Below are 21,212 nucleotides of genomic sequence, written 5' to 3' on the forward strand. Positions count from 1 at the left end.
AGGAACACAGGAAGTCTTATTATATTGAATGTGTGATACAAATAATTATATAAGATTTTTAGCTTTATCTGATGCCTTATAAGAGTGGGGCTCCCTTTCCCTTCAAGACGCGTTTTGGGTATAAAACCTTGAGGCCCGATGGACTGGGCCAAAGAGGACAATATCTTGCTGCGGGTTGAGCCTGGGCTAGAAATGTGGACTGGGCCAAAGAGGACAATATCTTGATGCGGGTTGAGCCTGGGCTAGAAATGGTATCAGAGCCTAACCCGGATCGGTGTGCCAGGACGGACTCTGGGCCCCAGGAGGGGGAAGGATGGGTGTGTAATATCCCAATATCCCACATCGATTGGAAAGGAGAGTTAAGCACGCCTTATAAGGATGGGTGTGTAATATCCCAATATCCCACATCGATTGGAAAGGAGAGATAAACACGCCTTATAAGCGTGGGGCTCCCTTTCCCTTCAAGACGCATTTTGGGTATAAAACCTTGAGGCCCGATGGACTGGGCCAAAGAGGACAATATCTTGATGCAGGTTGAGCCTGGGCTAGAAATGGTATCAGAGCCTAACCCGGATCGGTGTGCCAGGACGGACTCTGGGCCCCAGGAGGGGGAAGGATGGGTGTGTAATATCCCAATATCCCACATTGATTGGAAAGGAGAGATAAACACGCCTTATAAGCGTGGGGCTCCCTTTCCCTTCAAGACGCGTTTTGGGTATAAAACCTTGAGGCCCGATGGACTGGGCCAAAGAGGACAATATCTTGATGCGGGTTGAGCCTGGGCTAGAAATGTGGACTGGGCCAAAGAGGACAATATCTTGATGCTGGTTGAGCCTGGGCTATAAATGGTATCAGAGCCTAACCCGGATCGGTGTGCCAGGACGGACTCTGGGCCCCAGGAGGGGGAAGGATGGGTGTGTAATATCCCAATATCCCACATCGATTAGAAAGGAGAGTTAAGCACGCCTTATAAGCGTGGGGCTCCCTTTCCCTTCAAGACGCGTTTTGGGTATAAAACCTTGAGGCCCGATGGACTGGGCCAAAGAGGACAATATCTTGATGCGGGTTGAGCCTGGGCTAGAAATGTCAAAAGGGGAATAAGCACACAACAGGGGAATAAGCACCAACAGATATGAAGAACAGGGGGAGAGACAGAGTATGAATATGGAAGCGGAAGGAAATGAAAATGACAAAATAAAGCTAGAGGCGGCAAAGCCAGCCAAGAATAATGAAATGAAAATAAATAATTAAATAAATGATTAAATAATAATATTGAAGGCGGTAGAACCAGCCAAGCAATATATGAAAATAAATAATTAAAATCGAATGAAATGTATGAATGCTTACTTGATTATGAAGAACCAAAGTGTTACAAGCACTCAACACTCAGAATAAATAAATTGATTACACTTGGAGAAGAAGAGGAGGAGAAGAATAGAAAAGAAATCTGCCAGAAATTTTCTAAACTCTCTCTTCTCAAAACTCCGTTATTCCAAGCTTGATTTTGAAGGGAAATGAGGCTCCTTTAAATAGATAAAGGAGGACTTGATTCCTGTTGATGAATCGTTGATTGAACAGTGCTCTGTCGGTGAATAGTGCGTGACTAGTTGATTGAACAGTGATCTGCTTTCGGCTCCTTTTACTGTTCATGAATAGTGATTGAACAGTAAGTCTCGTAATCTGCTTTTGTGAGTGGAATTTTGAAAGTAACTTTGTACTATCAAAGATTCTTGATGTTGATTATGACTTCAGGCTTCCATCATATTGTTGAGGTTGTGATCTTCTTCGTCTCCAAACTGGTAAGAATCATCTTCGTCTGGATCAATGTCTATGTCTTCATCTGATTCTTGATTATTTTTTGTATTAATGATTCGTTGTTTTTTGAACATTTTATAATAAATAGCAGGAAGGTCTGGATACATTGTTTTGTAATGAAAGGATGTAAATACATCGTTCCATACATATCGGAATCCATGATGTAAATATATTTTTATATATTGATTTTCTTTTGCTAAAAAATATTTTTGATTAATGTGTTGGAGATTAAAATTATCTCCATATACTGCAGCTCTCCAATGGCGAAGCTGTCTTGTGATTGGACTTGAACATCTTCGTACCTGTTCGTCTTGGCGGAAATGATTAGTAGCATATTTTGATTTTTCAAAAGTGATTAGGTGGCGTGCTGGTTCCCATCCATGGATCCATTCTGGTGGAGTGGATGTGATGTGAGCAGCAATATATCCTTGTTGTTTTAATGGTGCTGAATGATGAGGTAAAAAGAGACAGGTGATGCCCATTTTGATTAATTCAGTACAGTTTTGGGCCTGATCGGTATGGGTAAATATAATGGTACCAACTAATCCCCAGTCAAAGAGGGTGGCCCAAGTGATTGTTTTATTTTGGTAAATAAAATTGTGGAAGGTTGGGGCATAAAGGCCAACACGGTGAATAGCATAACTGATTTGGTGTGGACAGCCAACATGATTAAGGGGAATATTTTCAGGGTCACATGTGGTACATTTGATATTGGAAGGATGCAAAGCAGCTTCCGTATATACATGCATACCACGAGGACAGGTATTGGGTGATTGGACAAATGATCGTAACATTTTTTGAAGAAAATTGAATTCATCATAAAATTGTTTTCTTTTGATTTTCCAAATGCGAGAAATAATATCACTGGGTAAACCAGCTTGGTGTAACCATTGATTATATTAGAAAAAGATACGGACATGATTCCAAGGTAAGGTGGAATTTTTGATTAAAGGATAAGGATTTTCTATGAGACTGTAAGAGGGTTGATTGGAGTGGCTTGTAGAGGCTTGATTTTGATGATAAGACTGTTTTTTGGTCCAATAATCTAAATCTTTTTGGAGGTGATTAATGTGAAGTTGGTGAATGGCATTATTGTGGAGTAAGGTTTGGATTTGGTGTTCAAGACATTGATTTTTGTGTTTGAGTTCATGAACTCGGAATTCTAAAGGATGTTCTATATTAAGGATATCAAGTGGGTCTTGGTTTTGAATTAATTGATTATTGGGGTGTTGTGGGTTGACAACAACAGTGATAGGTCGAGGATGGTTATGTTGCATTTTTTGGGTTGATTGGGAGCTAGAGGCTTGATTAGAGATGATTTTTTGGACAGAACGGAAAGTTTTGGAAAACTCTGGATCCATTCGGACCCAAGGATGAATAAAGGCTTTAGGACCTAATTCTTTAAGGGTGATTTCAAGGGCTTCATGGAGACTATAATAGCCTCGGTATTGGGTATTGATTTGGCCTGCTATTTCATGGGCTATTTGGAACCATGTTTTATAAAGACCAGGGTTTGGGTCTGTGAATAGGACATAATGGGAATAATATTTACTATCGGGTTTTTGTTTAATTGATTGGAGATAAAAACAAAGGTTATCAAGAGCTTGAATAAAATCTGTTTTTTCTTCTTTGGATTCAAAATGGGTTTTATTCCAAATAGAATTGATTAAAGCTCTTTAAGGGGTATCTAGTTCAAATTGGGTTGGAAAATTCTTTTCAGAATTTTCTCCACTCCAAATTGGAACAGAAGTGCTGTTGATGATTATGTAGCCGTTGGGGCGAGACATGCTGTAATGAGAATGATTAGAGAAAAGATATTTTGAAAATATGCAGAATTTGAAATAGATGATGCATAAATTTTGGAGTATGCAAACTTTGAAAAATAAATTTTTGATTAGTTGAAATATACGAATGAAGGACTGAGACAAGGTAAGATAAGAAGAATAAAGGAATGGAGGATGATTAAGTTGGATGCGATTAAGCTGTTTGGAAATGGATTGATCTTGGAGAATCTGGATATTATTTGATTGAAGTAAGAAATCAAATTTGATTTTTTCACCTAAAGGGTGACTGATGATTCCATCATGATTTGTAATGAAAGGGTATAGTAGAGAAAGGAAAGGGATTCCTAGGATGACTTGATCCGTCATATTTTTAATAAGGACAAAAGAGGTTGTATAACGAATATTATTATGACAAATTTGGACTTGATTAATTTCATATTGTAAATCCATTTTACTACCATTGGCTGAATTTAATATTTCTTTTGTTTTGGTATAATATTGATTAGGGATAAGACTTTCATGAATACAATTTAAATCTGCACCTGAGTCTAAAAGTGCAATTGTTGTTAATTGAAAATCTTTAATTATTATGGTGATTTTGATGTGCCATTTTCTAAGTTTGATTTTGTGAATTGAAGCTAGACAATTATCACGGGAAGATCCTTCTTCCTGTTCATCAGGTTGATTAGGATTAAGATTATGAGGGTTATCCTGGATAAATTGTAATCGATGTTTGATTAAATGGTTTTCCATTTTTAATTCTTTAATTTCAGACTTGATTGTTTTAATTTCTGTTTGTAAATCTTGAACAGTTATAGTTTTATTTTTGGATTTATTAAATGTTTGTAAGGCTTCTGTTAAACAGATTTTTTGAGTACTTTTATTATGTTGGGTTGTTTCTTTGTGATTATCAGTTATTATCTTTTTATATTTTTTCATGTATTCTATTCGTTCATCAGGATTTTCTAATTTACTAAGTAATTCTAGGATTATATCTTCATCTTCTGTAGAATTAGTTAAAACACGAAGTGATTGATTACAACAGGTATCTAGACAACAAGCATCTAAACATCCTAAAGTGATTTTAGGAGTATCTGTGTCACTAGCAGATTTAGTGTGAATACTTGATTCGTCAGAACTTGATTCAATGTAAATATTGTTTTCACTATGTTCACTATCTGTGTTGTGTATACCTAAGACATTGATTAAATTTTGTTTTTGATCTTCAGGTATTTCTAATTGTTTGATTGTTTGTTTGGCTTTGCAGTTATTAGCAAAATGACCAAATTTATGACATTTAAAGCATTTGATTTTAGTATTAGCTTTTGAATCTTTTTTGGGTTTATTATAAAATTTATCAGGATTGGGTTTATTAAACTTATGAGTTTTGTAATAAGGTTTACTAAAAGATTTCTTATGGGATTTTTCTTTGATTTTGTTTCTCCTAGAGGGAGCTAGGGTAGACAGACCATATTGTTGACAAAAATTTCCTAATTCGTATTTAGTTTTCTTTTTATCATTATTTAGTTGATTAGCTATTTTCATATCAGTACACATTTTTAATCCTTCTTTTTTGATTATTGAAACTATATCTCCATAAGTTAATGAATCGTAGTCTATGTGACCACTATCATTACTTAAAACATTTCTGATTTTTCTAGCAAATAATTGGGGTAGACCATTAATAATTTTTTCTTTCCAAAAGGGTTGATTACTATCATCTCTCATCATGATTCCAGTGGTAAATGTTTGTACATACCATTCGAAATTACTAAGAGTTGGACAGTGTAAATTAGTTAACTGACTATGAATTCTTTTGGTGACAGCTGTAGAGGTTCCTATAAAATGTCTAATTATTGTGGCTAACAAGGTATTGACACCATCGGGGACACCTTGACCTATTGATTCATCAAATATGGGGAATCCTTCTTCATCTAATTTAACAGCATGAATGATCTCTGATTTAGATTGATCTGTTAAATGTTTTTCCCACCAGTAGTGTAAAGTATCGGTAAAACCTGTGACTAGTAAGTCAACGATTTCAGGTTGGGAAAGGTTTTGATTAGTAAAATAACTATTAGCAACCATGGACATGTGGTGTAATTTATTTAATATTTCTTGTTCTTTTAATCCATCTATATTCCATTCGTATAATTTATCAGAACTGACAGAGAATTGATTTTTTGATTCTTGGAATTCAGGTGGTAAGGGTTTAGTATTCCATTGTTTAAAAGTATTAAATCGTGGTTTTTGATTTTTAAGTCTATTAATATGATTATCTAATGAAGATTGATTTGATTCTGTATCGGAAGAAGATTTATTGTGGATGGTAGCAAGGTTTGAAGAAGAGGCTTCAGTTTTGGAACTGGAAGTTTTTAATTGTAATTCTTTTAAAAGTTGACTAAGTTGATTAGTTTTATTAGGAAGGGTGGGAACTTTTGTAATATCTGGAAATTTTATTAGTGGTTGAGGTTTAATTTCTTCTTTAGAGGAATTATCGATTTTAGTTTCTATTTTATCTAATTGTTTACCTATTGTAATAAGACTTTGATTTGTGTAATTATTTTGTTCAATGACTTTTCGAGTTTCATTAATTAAATCGTTATTTTCATTTGTGGAAGTTTTAAAGGGTGAAGCTATGACTTGATTATTTAAATGTGGAATGATTAGTTTTTCAACTGGAGGATGACTAGACAGGACTGTGGATTTATCTGATTTAATCCATTTTTATTTTGTTAAAGTTTTTAAATTGTTTAAAGGATAATAAAAATTTTCAAGAAAATCAAAAAATTTAATATCAAATTTAAGTTGTAACATTGTTTGTTTCCAAGTTTGCCAAATTTCTTCTTTTTGATCTCTAGTGTGTGATTGTCTATATTTGATTAATCTATCGTGATTTTTATCGGACATCATTTCTTGATTTAATTGTTTCCAGTGTGGTTTAAATGGTATGTTGTTGTTGATTGGATGGCAGATTTCATCTTGATTATTTAAAAATATATTAATTTTAGACTTACTACAAGAGGGACTATATGAAGGAGATTTATGTTCGTCATTAATTATGTCTGGTATGTGATTTCCAGTAAGTGATGACCTAGAGCTGGTACTTAATCTAGAACTAGTAGAAGAATTAGATCTAAATAATCTATCCATTTTCAAATTTTAATTTTTAAAACTCTATTAATTTAAATTTACTATTGTCATATGATTGCTCTCTTCCCTTGACCTCTCAGACCGCTCCTCTCATGCCTCACCTGGGACTTATTGTTCAGACACGGACCATTTACTGTTCAGCTAGCGACGAACACGAATGACAACAATAAAGTTGGCTAAATAAAGCTTTAGAAATTAAGATAAGGAAATGAATGAATTAAACAGATATAATACTCTACGGGTGCTAAAAGAAATAACAAGCATATAGATCGGAACACTTATGGCTCTGATACCAAAAGGGGGATTAGCACCAACAGATATGAAGAACAGGGGGAGAGACAGAGTATGAATATGGAAGCGGAAGGAAATGAAAATGACAAAATAAAGATAGAGGCGGCAAAGCCAGCCAAGAATAATGAAATGAAAATAAATAATTAAATAAATGATTAAATAATAATATTGAAGGCGGTAGAACCAGCCAAGCAATATATGAAAATAAATAATTATGAAAATAAATAATTAAAATCGAATGAAATGTATGAATGCTTACTTGATTATGAAGAACCAAAGTGTTACAAGCACTCAACACCCAGAATAAATAAATTGATTACACTTGGAGAAGAAGAGGAGGAGAAGAATAGAAAAGAAATCTGCCAGAAATTTTCTAAACTCTCTTTTCTCAAAACTCCGTTATTCCAAGCTTGGTTTTTGAAGGGAAATGAGGCTCCTTTAAATAGGCAAAGGAGGACTTGATTCCTGTTGATGAATAGTTGATTGATCAGTGATTGAACAGTGCTCTGTCGGTAAATAGTGCGTGAATAGTGATTGAACAGTGATATGCTTTCGGCTCCTTTTACTGTTCATGAATAGTGATTGAACAGTAAAGTCTCGTGATCTGCTTTTAGGGGTGGAATTTTGAAAGCAACTTTGTACTGTGAAAGATTCCTGATGTTGATTATGACTCAGGCTTCCAGCATGTTGATTTTAGTCAGACCTGAGATCATAGGGGTCTTGACTGTCTTGATAATCTGCCCATCTTGAGGAAGATCCATGAACAGTTTTGGATTGGGAACGAGCTGATTCAGCTTTGGGTTGACTAGAAGCATCATTAGACGTGTCGGAGTCATCTGATAATTGATCTACTTCTTCGATTAATTTTTGAATATGGGCCAGCATTTCTTTCTTTGATCTGGTTGATTTACCTGAAGATTGACTGGTAGATGGTTTGATTGGCTTGGGGGGAGAAATAGGAAATTCATCTATGACCATTTTATGAGTTCGGTCAGAATTCCATTTATCCCACCATTTAACTGAATGAATACGATGTATAATATCTTGTTCTCGAGAATATTGCCATTTGAATATCCAAGAGACTTTATATTTAGACATAAAAATTAATTCAATAGGAAATCCATTTTCTTTATAAGTGATTTGGTATTTTTTGGAAAAATGAGTGATTAAATTTTGAATTTGTGATGGAAGATGTTCCTTTGCAGGTCCATGATCACACCACCACTGGAAAAACCAGCTAGGAAAATTTCTTTAAAATTTAGAATCCCAACTGATGAACCAGGAATGAGAAAATGATTCGTTTTGATGCAAGAAAATATAATCCCAAGCATCGATATAATCATAATAATTATAGGTATAAGGGATCATAGGAACATCACCAGGATAAGTGATTTTCTTTGATTTGTAAGCTGGTTGATTCCATTCTTCCAGGGTGATTAGTTTATGGATCCAGAATTTATGGGAAATAACAGTTTGATTATCATTTTTGTCAAAGAGTGGGGTAATTGTTACAGATTGAGTATGTTGGAGAATGGCAGTATAATATTTAAGGGTTATGCCGGGTGTTTTAGGAATAAAATGAAAGTGGGGGGGCAAAAATTGATTAATGATTTGAGGAACGGTAGGAAGTTTAGTGAGAGGGGGTTCGATGTAAAAAAGAAGTTTTTTAGCAATATCAAAGTAAGGGGTTGATTTAGATCGTGATTGAGAAAGGGGTAAAAAGGGTTGACTAGGAATCAAATTATAAGGATTATATGGTTTGGTTAAAGCAGTTTGGTAATTTATTTGGCTGATTGGTATAGGATGTGGAAGGTGTGTTGCTTCAGTAGGAATTATGGATTGATCTGTGGTTGTCTGATTTTTTGTACTTTGGATTGGGTTGTGGGATGATTAGGTTTTATTTTGGATCAGAGGGGTAGATGACCCCGTTGGGATAGATGACCCCTTTTTGCGAGGCATGATGAGGCCTCGGGGAAGAAGTCGTACCCTGCAGAAATTCTCGTGTTAAGAAATCAGGAATGCAGTTTTGATTACCTTTGATGTATGCAATGTCAAAATCAAAAACACTTAATATAGCTTGCCATCGGGCAAAAATCTGTTTTGATGCAATGTTTTGAACATCTTTTTCTAAAACATATTTAGCACTTTGGCAATCAATGCGGACAAAAAATTTTTTATTAAGTAAATCATCTTGAAATTTGAATATACATAGTACTAAAGATAAAATTATATGTATATATATATATATATATATATTTTTTTTTTTGTTTGAAAGTAAATTATTGAATTGGTTTTTCAAAGACAGCGATGATGAGAAGGCAGCTAATAGAATACGTTGTAATCATGAGGTAGGAAAATTTAGTTCCTTTTAATTTTTTTTTCTTGAAAAATTGATCTAAAATTGTTTTCAGATTTCACAAATCACATAATATAATTTTAACTTTTTGAAAATATCTAAATATTCTATCCTCTTTATATAGGAACATATTGATGTTGTAAATGGCTACTCTAATAACATAGTTTTCAATTATACATTGAGGGTGCATCGCTATAGCTGTCATATCAACCATCAAGCAAGCTTTTTGTCCTAAAACAAAAGGATATACATTTATATCACGAATCTTATCTTTATTTTATTTTATTATTATTATGTTTTTTATAATTTAACGACATGTGCAGTAAATTAATGGTCAAGATTCTTTATTTCCTTTATTTTTTCATTTTTTCTATTTTATTTATGTTTTAAATATTATTTTATAATAGCTTAAAATTTTCTACCGATACTAATATAGCTGGAAAAAATATTTTTGTTTGAAAAATAATAAAATCTATACCATTACAATATATATATATATATATATATATATTTCTAAAATCTACCGGAATAAAAAACAATTCTCAAAATATATATATATATATATATATATATATTTTCTTTTAAAAAAAAATATTAAAAGAATTGCAATACTTTCTTTGATACTTACTTTTTTTCTTTTTTAAAGCTCTTTGATACATAAGTTTTTTGTTTTCCAATTTTTTAAATTTCTTATGCATTCTTTACATACTTAAAATTGATTTGTTTTTGACAAAATATTTATAAATCATTTCATGGTCAAAGCTACAAAGTATTTATGTGCTATATTTTTGTCTGTATTTTTTTATTTCTTGGAGAATGATTTTTTTTTGAAATTATTGTTTTTGTATTTTTTTTTCATAGTATTTGTGCCTAACGTTTAATTTTTTGTTATTTTTCAAAAATAGTTTTTCTTAATTTTCTGGTAATATCACAATGTTAAATTATGCTTGAACAAATACATATCTTGTTATAAGAAAAAAAAAAAAAGCATTAGATTTTTTTTTTCTTAAAAGAAAAAACAGATATTGACTTAAAAAGAAACAACCATTCAGAGAAATAAATCTAGACCAATACCATATGTTCAAAAATCCTTAAAAAGGCAAAGGTGAGATAAAGCAAGAATCCTTCTCCAATTGGAAAAAAACTACATATATATATATATATATATCTATATATGGGGGGAATAATGCAAAATTAATAATTTTTTTAAGGAAAAATAAAAGTAATTTTCATTTAAAATGTTGTTTTTCTTTTTTTAAATAGATTAAAATGCACTTTGATACCTTCTACTTGCATTTTTTTTTTTTCATCAAGGGCTGTAAAAGAAATATTAATCTTGGATTACCAATTCTATTAAATTTCAAATTTTAAACGGTTTTGTTAACAATGGGTCATGTATGACTCAAATCACCTTTAAAATCGATTTTTTATTATTTTTCCAATTTTCTTAAATTAATTTGTGAAAAAATAATTAAAAGTACTAAAATCTTAAACTGCAAGTTTGAGCTCAAACTACCACCATTGCCAGCACCACCATCTCTTTCTACCCCAGGAAAATTCCAAAGCCTCTCCCAATCCCCAAGATCATATCCACAAGGCCGGATCTTGGAATAAGCCTAAATCCACCCAGTACCAAAAACCTAGGTCCCTAAGTGTGAAGTGACACGCTGTTGTGCCACTGCCCACAAACGCCGCCGTTTTTGCCTAAAGATGGAGGCTCTCAGACTCGCCATTCTCTGTTTCCATCTCCGTCCACTCGATTCTCATTTGATTTCTATCCAGCCCTTATTGATTTTGACTTCGGATTTCGCTAATCAGCGCTACAGAAATCAACAAAACGACTCTATTTTCTGTAAGATTTACGGGGTGAATTACTCGCTTAAAATGTTTTTTTTTTTTTATTTTTTATTTTTTTATTTTTTTATTTTTTATGCACATAGTTGCTCTTCGTTATTATTATTATTATTATTTTTTTTCAAAGTCTGTTTTGTTTGGTTTATAAAAAAAGTCCGAAGCAAGTGAAAAATGTATTTGAGTTTAGTCTCTTTAAGCCTAAGAAAAAATGATATAATATTTGGGAAATTGCATTTTCTGAGTTCTGAATCATGAAATTTGGAAGAGAGCAATTGCAAGAATGTAGCTTCCATAATTAGGCAAATTGAAATTTTTTTTAATGTTGGACTTTTGCTGCCACTTTCATTGACTTTAGAAGTGTTAGTTCATTGCTAGCAACACATTTCGAAGTGTTAGTTGATTGTTAGCACCACATTTTAAGGTCGTATCAACAAGTGATAGTAATCCATAGCAATTTGTAGCTTATTGAGTTCTTACTTGTTGCATCTTATTGAGAATCGTACATGAAGCATTGAGGCCTCATTGGAGAACCCATTTGAGGAAAGAAGAAAAGGAAGTACAAGAAGAGGAAAGAGAGTAAGAGAGTTGAAACGATGCGCTTAGAGATTTTAGGATTTTTAATTAATTTTATAAAAAATTAATTCAAGAAAATTGAAAAAAAAAAAAAAATCAATTTCAATGGTCACGTGCTAGTGACATGATCCATTTTTGACAGAATCTATTAAACTTTAACAAATTTGATAATAAATGGTATCAAATGTAAAAAAAAATTTTATAACCCCTAAAAGAAAAAAATGTGAAAACATAAGATACTAACTACATTAATTCGCTAAGGTATTTATATAGAAACTATATAGGATGTTTGATATGAAATATAAATATAATTTTTACGTGTTGCAATATTTTTTAATTCAATCAGCATAATACATGTTGGTAATTAAATTGAACCAAAATTTTTTTTTAAAAATTAATAATAATAATAATAATAATAATAATAATCCATGTTGGTTTACTAACTTTCCCACAAAGTCTAAAATTCCTACCTCCGTTCTTGGCGGAAATGGCTGGTGAAGGCTTGAAATTCCTTGAAGTGACAATGATAAGTGATAAAGGTTTGGAGTTCCTTTTGGAAGGAATCATCAGCTGTGGGAATTGATTATCAGAACAAAGTAGCATGCTATGCGGCTTCTACCATGGTGGCGACGTGATTGCGGTGGGACTGAAAGCTAAGAGAATCACCAAAGCCTTGCAAAGCATGGGTTCCAGCGGATTGATTGGAAACTCCATTATTCACATGCTGGAAGTTGGAATTGCAGGAGGATCGAACCCTTCGTTTCAACCACTAGAATCACGCTGAATTGATCGCATGATTATTTTAAATTTGAACAAATATGAATGTGTTTATAAGAAAAAAATAACATTAATTTTTTTAAAAAAAAATAGCATTAGTCACTACTAAAAAAATGCCTTTTAACAACCATTAATTTGATTGCAAAACATCCTATTTTGGTCACCAGTGGCTTTTAGAGACCAAAAAAGAGTGGTCACCACGTGGTCGCTTAAACGTCGTAACAGGTTCTATTTAGTAACTAATATATGTTGGTTGCTAAATCAGTTGAGGTTTTAGTGGCTAGTTTTTAAGAATTTTGTGACCATAAATTAGTCTTTAAAACACCTTGAATATTAAAAAGGATACCAATTTTAAGCTTTTACTGACCAATTATAAAATATGAGCAACCAATATTTTATCACTCAATGCTGTGTTGGTGACTATTTATGGTCACTTTGAGCATATATTTTAGTCATAAAAACTTATAACTTCGTAACCAAAAAATGTTATGGGACCAATTATTAAAATATTCATGGCCAAAATTATGGTCACTAAAAACCGTATTCAATGACAAAACGTTCCAGTCATCAAAAGAGGTTTTGAACGACCATGTAGTTGGTTGCAAAAATATGGTTTTAGCAGCAATGTGATTTGGTCGAAGAATTTAGTTTCAACGATTTATTATTTGGTCCTTAAATAGTGTTTGAGTGACACATTTTTGTAGTCACTAAAATTGTTGGTATAGTGGCTAGTTACAATTGGTGGCAAATTTTATTACTCTGTAACTATTATTTGGTCGTCGAGAAACCTTTCACTAACGAATGTTGTGGTTAATAATAATCATTGCCAATTTGAAATGCATTTTAATGACAAAAATATTAGTCACTGTATCCCTTTTTCACTGTATACCAAAATAAAGGGCATTATCAATTACCAATATTGGGTTTCTATAAACCTTTATTTTGGTATCCATTGAATTGGTTGATGAAATATAATTTGAGTGACCAATAGATTGGTAGTGAATTATGTTTATGAATGTTAATAAATATTAATAATATTATGTAATTTCAATTATATGTTTAACCAAAAAGTATAAAACTGATTATATTATTATAAATTTCATTACATACATGAAATTGATATCACACTATATTTACATTGCAAACACAAAATATTAAAGAAGAAAAAGCATCTGTATATAACATGAATAAAGCAAACAATATAATTTATACTTGTGAGATGCTACAATGTAATTTGAAAAGCACGCACCAATATCCATGGTTATTGTAATCGTACCATAAACTGTATCAACGCATGTTTGTTGTAATCATACCATCTCATTCTTAAATATAAAAAAACATTAAAAAAAATTGAAGACAAAATACAAACGAAACAAATTACTAATTGATTGATATATTGGGGAAAAAAATGTGCATAACTGATTCAGCTCCAATAGTATTCTATAATAAATATCCCTCATTCCATTGAAATTCTCCAAGAACACTAAATGCATTTGTGAATATTTGACAAATAGAGGCAATAATAAAATTTATGAAAAAAAAGACAAACTCTAAAAAATGCAATAATAATTTCACCAATAAAACATTTTTTATTAAGCCAATAACATTCATGATTGAGCATAAATTCACAAATGAAAATACATAATTAATTTTCAATCAAAACAAACTCTACACAAATATACAAGTAATTCTCAATCTAAAAATAACTTGCACAAGGTAAAACATTGAAGGAAATAGAATCACTGTTACTCTAAATACTATCATGAATTGGAATAAAAACAAATATACATATGTATATATATATATATATATATTTATATATCTAATCCTCCTAATTCACTTTAAGAAATATCCTATTAGGATCATGTTCGGCACTGTAGATGTAATCAATTGCAACAAAAAAAAAAAAAAAAGGTACTCTTTTTTGCCATTAGGTGCTTGTCCAAGGTGGTAAGATGGTGCAATATATTTTATTATGATGACACCCCTATTTTAAAAAATAAAAGTATATTGGAATTGATGATGACATAAACATAAAGAAATTATTAAGTGAGAATATATATATAAGTAATTAATATATGCAAATAAACCACATTCAAAAGACAGCATAGGTTATATTAACCTATAGTTAAAATGGAGCATGATCAGCATAAAGATGAATATAAATCATTACACAAATACAACAGTATGATGAAGAAAAATCATTACATAAATACAACAGTACAAGTAATTAGTATATGCAAAGTGAAGGAACTTTCTAATATGTCCAAGGTGATAACATGGTGCATTATAATCATATTGTGATAAAACTTTAAAAAATAAGAGTATATGTAAAATGATGACAATAAAAACAAAAACGAATTATTAGCTGATAATATGAACGTTCTGGACTTAATATATATATATATATATATATATGCTAGTAAGCTATATTAAAAAAGTGACATATAGTTATATTAAATTAGTTTGAAATGGAGCATAATCATCTTTAACATGAACAAAAATCATTACATAGGAAACTGAAAAAAGGAAAAAAAATATATATAGTTATTTATGCAAATGAGTCAGTATCCTCACCGGTTTCACCATTACTTAACAACTCATCTTCACTATCATTGTCAGTTTCCTCATTGTACTCCCCATTATCTTCATTCTCTGTGCCACTATCTGCATCTTTATAATCTTCACTCTCTGCACCACTTTCTGCACCACTATCTGCATCTTCAAAATCTCCACTCTCTGCCTCACTATCTGCATCTTCATAGTTTGTTGTACTCTTCAAATTAATTTCTATTGGGTCAATATCTTCACGATTAAGACATTCAATATCAATTGATTCAAATAAAATTTGAATGTCCATTGAATCATTTTCTTGATAAGCATCCAACTCATAAAATTCAAATGAATCACCATGATCATCACCTTCATCTAATCGGTCTGGAAAATCTCATAGATGACGGTGATGCACCTTTCGAACCACTTTCCAATGTTGACCCATCTTGTAATCATCCACGTAAAACACTTGTTTAGCTTGTGAGGCAAGGACAAAAGGGTCGTTCTTATACCAATATGAAGTGACATTAATGCTTGTGATTTGAAACTCTGTGATCATCTTTTTCTTTTTCACATTTGTGTCAAACCATGCACATCTAAAAAGTACAACAGAGTGTTTGGACCTATAGTCTAACCAAGAATGTCTTCTATTACCCCATAAAAGTCACAAGATTCACCATCATGATCACTTACAACCCAAATTCCACAATTTTGAGTGACACGCCTATCATCATGAACTTTTGTGCGATATCGAACTCCATTTACTACACATTCACTATATGATCTTATTCCATAATCAGGACCACATGCTAGTGAGTACAACTCATCAGTTACCATTGGATATTTACATCTACTGAAATATTTTATCTGTGAAAATGTAATTTTAATTAATTAACAATACTTACATATCAAGCTGGAATTTTACCTTTCATAACTAAAAAATACATACCCGTTGTTCAAACCATTGTGGAAATTCCTTTTTTTGTACCTGCAGAATACTTGTGACACCCCTGTTTTGCAATAGTTTGGTGTGCTCACTGTAAAAATGTAATTTAATTAGAAGTATGGATTTATAATTTACTTATTTTGAACTTCAACTAATAATATATAAGTTTTGGTTCTTACTCAAAATATGGCTGCAACTCACAGCAATTGTAAAGGATGTACCAATGAGCTTTTTTATAATCATCATCTTTCAGTTCAACAAACTGAGGTTTCCCCAACAAGTTCACAGGTTGAGTGAATATTGACAAAGTCGAAGCAATCTGATTCTCACCATCTTTATTACGTTCTGGCCGATTGAATCGAGTTTCAATACCATGAAGGTACATTGAATAATAAGTTAATGCCTCATTGACAACATAACCCTCTGCTATTGAACCTTCTGGATGAGCTTTATTTCTCACATATTTTTTCAATGTTCCCAAAGCTCTAATAATGAATGAAAAATATCTAAAAAATAAAAAAAAGTAAAAAAATAAAAAAATTAAAAGAATGTAAATTGATTGATCAACTTTAATAACCAAAGGTTTTACCTTTCAAAAGGATACATCCAACGAGTATGTACTGGTCCTGCCATTTTTGCCTCATATGGTAGGTGAACTGCTAGATGAACCATGATATCAAAAAAGGCTGGAAGTAATATTCTTTCCAATTTACACAATGTAAGTATTATCCCCTCTTGTAACATATCCAAGTCTGAAACAGATAGAGTTCGTGCATAAAATTTTTGGAAGAACATGCACATTTCAATAATTGTTTTTACAAACCTCTTTCTTAATGTAAGGTCTTATACCCACAGAAAAAAGTTGTTGCAAAAGAACATGAGTATCATGAGTTTTCAAACCTGATATCTTACCATCCTTAATGTTCATATTCTTTGAAATATTAATAGCATAGCCATCTGGAAATTTGACAGACTTCAAAAACTTACAAAACTCATGTTTTTCATCCCTTATTAATGAAAAACATGCCAAAGGTTTCAAAACTTTACCGCCAATTTCTTGTACATGCAATTCTTTTCGAATTTTCAGATCCTTTAAATCCATACGTGCCTTGTCAGTATCCTTCGACTTACCTTTGATGTCCAACATTGTTCCAACTATATTATCACAAATGTTTTTCTCAATATGCATCACATCCAAATTCTGCCGAAATTTTAATTTAGACCAATATTCTAGTTCAAAAAATATGCTTTTCCTTGTCCAATTTAATTCACAGGCAGCACGTTTTCTCTTTTTATCTACATTCTTAGGATGTTTCCCCAGTCTGCTCTCAATTGTCCTATCTAACTGTTGTAATATTTCAGCTCCTGAAAACGACCTTGGAGCTAATCTTCGTTTAGGCTTTCCATCATATTGTCGATTATTTCTCCATGCATGATTTATGGATAAATATCGATGATGTCCCATGTAACAAATCTTACTTCTTAAAGCTTGGGAAGAAGTATCTTCATTACAAGTAGGACATGCTTTGTATCCTTTGGTATTCCATCCAGAAAGTGTTCCATATGCTGGAAAGTCATGTATTGTCCACAACACTGCTGCATGCATTGTAAACCTCTCCTTTTTAGAGATGTCATAAGTGGTGACACCATTTGTCCATAGATCTTTCAATTCATCAATCATAGGCCGTAAGTAGACATCAATGTCTTTTTCAGGTGCCGTTGGGCCTGGTATTAATAGTGACATCATCGAAAAAGTCTCTTTCATGCATTTCCAAGATGGCAAGTTATAAGACACTAACATCACTGGTCACATGCTATACGAAGTACTCAGGTTACTAAAAGGATTCAATCCATCAGTGGCAGTACCTAGCCGGACATTACGAGGATCCATAGCAAATATCGGATATTGTTCATCAAAGTGCTTCCATGCTTCTCCATCTGCTGGGTGCCTCAATACTCCATTTGTGTTAGGACACTTCTCTTTGTGCCATCTCATATCAATAGCAGTATGGCGAGATGTGAATAATCTTTGCAATCTTGGAGTGATAGGAAAATATCGAAGCACCTTTTGAGGGATCCTTTTCCCCTCAGTACCTTGAAATTTGTATCTCGGTTCAGCACATATTGGACATTTATCCAATTCAGCTGATTCTTTCCAAAACAATGCACAATCCCATTTACAAGCGTGAATCGTTTCATATCCTAATCCAATTGCATGAAGTGTACATTTTGCCTTGTAGTAAGACTTTGGCAATTTAGTACCCTCTGGAAGTGCTTCCTTGAGAAGTTCAAGCAACATACTAAATGACTTGTTACTCCAATGGTTTAAAGCTTTTATATGCATTAACCTGACCAAAAAAGTCAATGCAGAGAACTTTGTACACCCTGGATATAACTCGCTTTCAACTTCAGCAAATAATCCTGAAAATTCTTTATTTCTATGATCTTGATCTCTAATGTGACCTTCATATGCATCTACATCAATATCCATGTAACCTGCAGCATCTTGCAATGCTACCATCATATCATCATTATCATCTGCTTCCCTATCATGTTCAACAACTTCATCATCTTCCTCAAAACCCATTTCAATACCTTGAAAATTCAATGCCCTCCATGATAAATCCAATTGTGATAATCTGGTGAAAATCCTTTCACCCATAAATGTCGTTCAACTACACTTATATCTTGGAAATACACATTCCGACAAGATCGACAAGGACATCTAGTTCTATTATCTTCATCTAAATGATGTTTAGCCAATTCAATAAATGATTTAACACCATTTGTGTATTCATCTGACAGCTTATCATGACACCATATCCATTTTTTTTTTCCATAACTTCCTAGAAGAAACCAATAGTATAGTTATAAGGATATAATATATCAAGCACTTAAAATAACTTAACTTGTACAATATTGAAGCTAAAATGGGTTTAAGTGTCTCAATACACAGCAAGACAGCATTAAAGGATAGGAAATTAAAAGAATAATAAGGTAGTTAAATAGCAAAAGGAGAACAGATATTGCAATACTTATATACTCAAAGACATGAAACGGTCTATTTAAAAAAAAAAAACAACAAAAAGAACAATGATAGGTATACTAAGCATTATTCATTCCACTAATATTTGTTTTTGGAGTATATTCATAGCCATCTAGAATTAACATTGATAATCAATTTCACTTTATCATAATAAAGATAAAACTTCAATGACCTTGTGTCCAATGTGTTTTCTTATAGCATGATCCTTTTTAAAGGTGACAGCAAGGGAGTGGAAGCACAATGTCAGGAGCTGCTAATATATATTTATGTATCACATAAAAATTATATGTATGTAGATATACTTTCTTGAAAAAAATAAGAATAGAAATTTCCAGCTTTAGGCATTAAGTTATGGCTAAACCGTGCGATATAGAGTTATCTTGTAACATAATATTTTTAAATAGAATGTGGACAATGTTATTATGTTTCTATGATGACTTGGTTTACAAGCTGATTTGGAGTTTGGCAAGTATCCCTACATTTGGTTATTTCAATTGCTCTGCCACATGATTTTTGGGCTCAAGTTCGTGTAGATGCACTACTTTTATTGTTTTTGCCAAAATAATAAATTAGTTTTTTCAATCTTATTGGAGGGTAAGTCAAATGGAAAAAACCACCTCATCCACGAACAACCAAACCATAATTCCAGGAAATGACATATAATTACGCTTAGAAATTATGAAAACCAAATAGGATATGGATATGTAATTTGTATAAGTCATAGTAACTAAAAGTATTCACCTAATCCTATATATGTTGCAATAAGCTGTAAGTTGTTCCAACAAAGAATGTAGGTTACATATATTTGTTTTCCTATTGACTCATCATGTAGTTTGGTATGAACCCAAAAACAGAAATCTGATATATTTTTCAATATTTACAGTACTAGAACTGTGTCATTTACATAAAGACACCACAAACTCAGAAAGAAAATGTCTCTTACCAAGAATGCCTTCCTTAGGTCATGAAGATCCTTTTCCCTCTCGGCTCATCACATCCAGCTGAAAATCCAACCAGCTCCTCAATCCAGTTGCTTTCGTTTGATATGTATAAAACCTAATCATTCACTTACAGAAATACCTTACAAGCTGAGCAAAAATACATATGAAGAATGACTTCTTCATTCAGCCAAAATTCTGGAATTGGACGAAATTTGATAGGTGGTAGCAGAGGTAATAAGCTGTATTTTGAAAAGAAGAAAACAAAGAGAGAGGTTGAGAGTGTTTTCGGTCGAAATAGACACACAGAGGGGTGAACTCCTATCACACAAAATGTTTCAAATGGGGATTTGCTTTTGCTAAAATGTAAACATAAGGGAGAGATTGGGATTTTAGCAAAATCAAATAAATGGGAAATATGGAAAAGGCGGCAAAACTTCCCACCAAAGTAGAAATTCATATTTGGGTTTCACTTTCCAATATAAATTTTCGTTTACTTTCTCTATTTTGCTTTCTTTTATTTCTTTTTCTCTTTTTTTCTTTCTGTTCAAGTCATATGAACCTAAGAATTAACCATATAAAAATTTAATATTCATATGACAAATATTGTAATATACATTTTCTATAAAACAATGTCCATATATATATATATATATATGTTAAATAACAATGAAAGCTATATGTATGGAAAGTGAAAAATGTATTTTGTCCATCTTAATTAATCAAGTGTAAATTATTAGGAAACATATTTATAATGTGGTTAAGTATCAGAAAAGTTTATGTGCATTTGCAATTATTTTATATCATGATCATGAGTTTGAATTTAAACACTAATGATAAAATATATATATATATATATATAAATGTACAAGTATCTTTGTAGATTAGTATGTAAATAACATCTTTCTTTGTATGATAAAAACTATAATAACATAACAAATGTTCCTTGAGAAAACAAAGAAGGATCAAAATCATAATAATTAAACACATATTTTATATATAATTATACGGCGACATGTAGTATCTCAAATAAATTGCGGACTATATATATATGGGGTCGTGTTCTATCAAAAATATTTAACAAATCGCACTAGAAATTGCAGGATCATTCAATAGTTGAAAATTG

General features: G+C 32.0%; 1 protein-coding gene across 1 annotated transcript; it reads right to left on the reverse strand.

Moving 5' to 3' along the window:
• Positions 1-15,154: 15,154 nt before the first annotated feature.
• On the reverse strand, positions 15,155-18,764 carry LOC125422037 (uncharacterized). Its single transcript, XM_060816765.1, has 6 exons — positions 17,930-18,764; positions 17,403-17,827; positions 17,150-17,303; positions 16,926-17,059; positions 15,792-16,023; positions 15,155-15,354 (listed from the first exon to the last, which is right to left on the reverse strand). Exons 1-6 carry the CDS (start codon positions 18,762-18,764, stop codon positions 15,155-15,157), a joined length of 1,980 nt encoding a protein of 659 aa, XP_060672748.1.
• Positions 18,765-21,212: the final 2,448 nt, after the last annotated feature.

Source organism: Ziziphus jujuba, chromosome 4, assembly GCF_031755915.1.
Source record: "Ziziphus jujuba cultivar Dongzao chromosome 4, ASM3175591v1".
Taxonomy (NCBI): Eukaryota; Viridiplantae; Streptophyta; class Magnoliopsida; order Rosales; family Rhamnaceae; genus Ziziphus; species Ziziphus jujuba.